Consider the following 4,725-nt stretch of genomic DNA (forward strand, 5'->3'; position numbering starts at 1 on the left):
AACAATTAGTATGACCTATTCTGACATCATTCATCAAAGTGGAACTCGTTAATCTTTGTGTCTTTGAAGTCTTGTACAATTGTGTCTAACCTATTTTTTTCAACAAATCCTCATTCGAAGTACAAAACCAACAATTTATTAAGAATCTTAGTAATAGGAAAACTAGACGTATGGATGTAAGCCAATCAAGCTACTTAGATCGATTCATTAAAATGATGACTCGAGATCGAGTTAAATTAGCCCAAACTGAGCTCGAGTCCAAGCTTCAATCAAGTAAATAAAGGAATTCTTAACTTTAAAAGACGATGAGCATTTGTTTTTAGTTTTCTTAATGATTTTATAATAAACTAATAGTTAGATGGCAAAAGTGTTGGTGAGCCATAACCTTCATTTTGCTATACCACTGTATTTTTTCCTTTCTTCTTGAAGACATGAACTCATATAAAATGGTGTGAAGATAATCATGTAGCTTAAGGTGGAGGGAGTCACTCCCTCCTAACCCTCATAGAATTTTTATTGCATAGGCGTCACATTAATTTTTTCTTTCTCCTCTCTCTTTCATATTTTCCAGCCCACAACACAAATAATCCATCTTTTTTAACCATTCCAATCTAGTCCTAATGTACATATAGTAAAGCATATGGATGTACAAGTTATGAAACATACATAGAGATAAAAAGGGAGTGAACTCAAAACTTTGGTGAACCCATGGAACCCGCACCATTTTGAACTATTCCTCTACGAACCGTGTGAATGGAGGTACCTATAGTACCTTTGGCATCACTACAAATTTTAAGCTACATACCGTCCACCTTTAGGTCATTCTTCTTACTTATAAGAGTGCATCTTTAGCAATATTTACACGCTACCTCTTTATCGCATTCCCCTTTTCTCTACGTTATTAACCGTAGAAGTTTTGAGCTTTATTACTTGTATGAGCGTTACCTTCGATATATGACTTCTGACTTCCGGTGTACTCTTTGTGTTTTTAGTTTTGTATTATTATAGAGATATGCTTGTCAACATTTAATTTTGTTTTTACTTCGTTACTACAAGACTTGAGATATGTTGATGTTGATGATACTTTTTCAAAAAATATTAACAACAAAGTCTTCCTGTTAAATATAATTTAAAAAATAAAAAAAATTCGTAATAACTCTTTACTTTATTCTCCAAATCTAAATAATCTAGCCTTAAAAACTAAAAAAAAAAATCAAAATATAAATCGAACATCATAAAGTTAGTTGTTTGCAACCTATTATGAAACATCATAATTCATAAGTCATAACGAAATAAGTTTATTTGCTTTAAATAGGAGTGTTCGTTTGGATGGATCGGTTCGATCCGATCCAATTAAGTAAATCCAAATTGATTTCGGTTTTCATAATATGGATCCGAATAATCCAAACTAAAATCAAATCCGATCCGATCCGATCCGATCAAATTACAATTCGGTTTTAAAAAACTAAAACATTTTACAATGACATATAATTATAATATTATCCAATTTTTATAGAAGAAACAAAAAAAATATTTAGTTGTGATTTAAAATTTATAAACTACTAAGAATGTATATCATAGTTTAATATTCAATAGATAAAGAACTTTTAAGAGAAAATGCATATTAATGTTTTATATTAGATGGAACTTTTTGAACTTATTTGAAAAAATAAAATATAAAATTAATAAATAGTTATGGTTATATTAAAAATAAATAAATAATAAATTGTTATTCGGTTTTTTTGGATTATTCAGTTCATATTTTATAAACCAAAACCAATCCAAAATCCAAAATAGTAATTCGCTTTTGTTGAAAACTAATCCAAAAATCCGAATATCCGAACCAAATAGTCCAATCTGATTTGTCGAATTAGACAATCCGGTTTTATCCAAATAATGAACAATCCTAGCTTTAAAAATAAGAGTATGGGGATCACTTAAAGAATAAGATAAACCTCAGGGGGGTGTAACGAAATTTACTCGCCTTATCAAATCCATCAAAAACCTCTCTTCCTTGTTCAATCGCTGGTTAAACCCCGCAGCCGCCACAAGCCTTCAATCTCTACTGCTCGTTATCTCTAAAGGTAATTTCCCCTAATTCTTTCACTAGTTATGCATATGGTTTGCTTAATTACATGCTTTTTCCATTCGCAGTTGAAAACTTGATACTAATTTGAATACCCATTACTGTAGAACAGAGATATTGAACTTACTGAATCATAGAAGATGGTGAGACCATATGCAATTAAAGGTCGTAAGAGGAAGAAGAACAAAGAAAGGTACGATAAAGAAGAAGACGAAGAAGAAAATGTGGGGTTTGTCGAAGAAGAAGAAGAAGGGGAAAAAGAGGGGATTCAGAAGAAATTGAAGGCTGGAGCTACAGAATCCGATGAGGAGAAAGCAGAAGAAGCGGCTCAAGAACTTTCAGGTATTCCGGTTAACTTGAATGAGCAACAGATCAACGACAAGAACAGTCCCGGTGTTATTTTTATCCTCGAGAAAGCTTCTTTGGAAGTTGCAAAAGTCGGGAAGGTTAGTTCTCTTAGTTCCGATTCAAATTGCTTATGATTAATTGTTATCTCATCGTCCTTATTCCATTAAAATCACAAGATTACATGTGTATTGATGTACTTTATCAAATTCGTGTATTTAGAGTTATCAATTGTTGAACTCAGAAGATCATGCTAACTTTTTGAGGAAAAACAACCGAAATCCAGCTGATTACAGACCTGACATTTCTCATCAGGTTAGTGATCCTTAATTTTCACCATCTTGGAATTGTTTAAAACATTTTGTCAAGAAACTTATACGTTTGTTTTTTTGGCTTGATTTTGGAGAAATTACTTGTTTTTGATGCAGGCAATATTGAATATCTTAGATAGCCCATTGAATAAAGCTGGTAAACTAAGAGCTTTATATGTGAGAACAGAAAAAAATGTTCTTTTTGAAATCAAACCTCATGTTCGTATTCCAAGAACCTTTAAAAGATTCGCTGGAATCATGTGTAAGTTCACTCTTTTCAATCATACTGATGTAAAGGGCATTTACGTCTTTTAAATCATTGACATCTAAGTCCAATGCATAACAGAGTATAATCTGTTCTGTTTTGTCAATCTTTATGATATGATGCATGCTTCCCTTTTTCAAGGGTATCTAATCAAGGGTATTTTTGTCATATTTGATTTTATTGATATATTTCAGTGCAATTACTTCAAAAACTAAGTATTTCTGCTGTTGGAAAACGGGAAAAACTTATGCGTGTGATCAAGAATCCTGTAACTCAATACCTTCCAGTCAACTCTCGCAAGATAGGTTTGTAATTTCTTTTTTCGATAAATGGTATTTTTTAAAAATATATGAGAAAATGAAAGTACACTTGAGGATATGGAGGAAAAGATAGTTGAGGGCAAATTTGTAATTTTTATATTGTTTTTGGGCAGGATTTTCGCATAGTTCTGAGAAGCTGGTCGACATGCATGACTATGTTGCTACATTGGACAAAGATGCAACTCTTGTTTTTGTGGTATGTATGTAAATATATGTATAAATTATAATAATAATAATAATAATAATAATAAAACATATACATGGATTTTAACTTGATTATGCTTAGGTTGGAGCTATGGCCCATGGGAAAATCGAAAATGACTTCGTAGAGGATTTTATTTCAAGTAAGTTCATTCTATATGTATTTTTTTTGTTTTAAAATATATAAAAAAGAAAAACGGTATATATTTTGAGTTTTTGACGCATGACTTTGTTTTTTTGCAGTTTCTGGGTATCCATTGAGTGCAGCATACTGCATTACAAGAATCACAAATGCATTAGAGCGCAAAAACAAGATTCTATGAACACTTTTCTTTTTGTACTTTTTGTACTAGTGATTGATATTAGTAGATTATTAGCAAAATGGATATTTGTTTGTCATGAAGTTGAGGATAATTTGGTCATTTTGACGTGGATCTTGACTTTTGAGGAAACGTGAAAAGAATATATAATTTTTGAGTGTAGAATCTGAAAGATGCCAAGTTTGCTTCAAGTTTTCTGATGGTTTTGCTTGATATCAATTTAAAGGTTGTTACTTTGGGATCATCATAATGTCAAATTATAGTTTCATTTAAAATTGGTTTATGAATGTTTATAGTAAGTCAATAATAATCTAATCCAAGATTGTTGAACTATATAATATATATATATAAAACAACCTCAATGATGCCTTCATGCACAAACAACACAGTTCCATCATCTTGCGACGACCTCTCATCTTGTGGGGTAGCCTTTTGTATGGGGTTAATAGTGTCAACGTACATTAAGTTGAGGTTATATATTGTTAAATAATCAACATTCCAATAGCGAATACACCATATAAAATTAAATATGTACCTCTAACTCACGTAAGCAACCCTCATCCTATGTGATACCCTTATTAAGGTGTGTACAACGATACTTTACCCTGAGATCCAAGTTTCATGCTATTAGTGCTACTACTAAAGAAAATATAGGAAATACATACATTTTTTTGATGCTAATGATCTTGCCTGAGTTCTTGTTCTTATCACATTGTTTGGATGAAATCACCCAAACTAAAATTCTTCTTTTGGTTCACACCCAAGAACATCAAAGAGCAGAACAAAAATAACTACGAGAAATGATCAAGTTCTACAAACCCTAGAGAGGGTTAAGAAATTGTCCTTAAGAGAGAAATGATAGAAGGCCAAAATAAAA

The 4,725-nt window shown here is 31.5% G+C and overlaps 1 protein-coding gene across 3 annotated transcripts; it reads left to right on the plus strand.

The window, feature by feature from the left end:
• Nucleotides 1–1,951: 1,951 nt before the first annotated feature.
• On the plus strand, nucleotides 1,952–4,039 carry LOC111918100 (uncharacterized). 3 transcript variants are annotated; one of them, XM_023913761.3, is made up of 8 exons: nucleotides 1,952–2,084; nucleotides 2,199–2,532; nucleotides 2,654–2,746; nucleotides 2,860–3,004; nucleotides 3,202–3,312; nucleotides 3,441–3,523; nucleotides 3,614–3,671; nucleotides 3,772–4,039. In XM_023913761.3, the coding sequence occupies exons 2-8, from the start codon at nucleotides 2,227–2,229 to the stop codon at nucleotides 3,849–3,851; spliced, it is 876 nt and encodes a 291-aa protein (XP_023769529.1). In that variant the 5' UTR covers nucleotides 1,952–2,084; nucleotides 2,199–2,226; the 3' UTR covers nucleotides 3,852–4,039. The 3 variants fall into 3 exon arrangements, with proteins under 3 accessions (XP_023769529.1, XP_023769528.1, XP_023769530.1); XM_023913760.3 differs by having other exon boundaries at nucleotides 1,966–2,084; nucleotides 2,194–2,532; XM_023913762.3 differs by having other exon boundaries at nucleotides 1,973–2,084; nucleotides 2,155–2,532.
• Nucleotides 4,040–4,725: the final 686 nt, after the last annotated feature.

This window comes from Lactuca sativa, chromosome 6 (genome assembly GCF_002870075.4).
Source record: "Lactuca sativa cultivar Salinas chromosome 6, Lsat_Salinas_v11, whole genome shotgun sequence".
In the NCBI taxonomy this organism is placed as follows: Eukaryota; Viridiplantae; Streptophyta; class Magnoliopsida; order Asterales; family Asteraceae; genus Lactuca; species Lactuca sativa.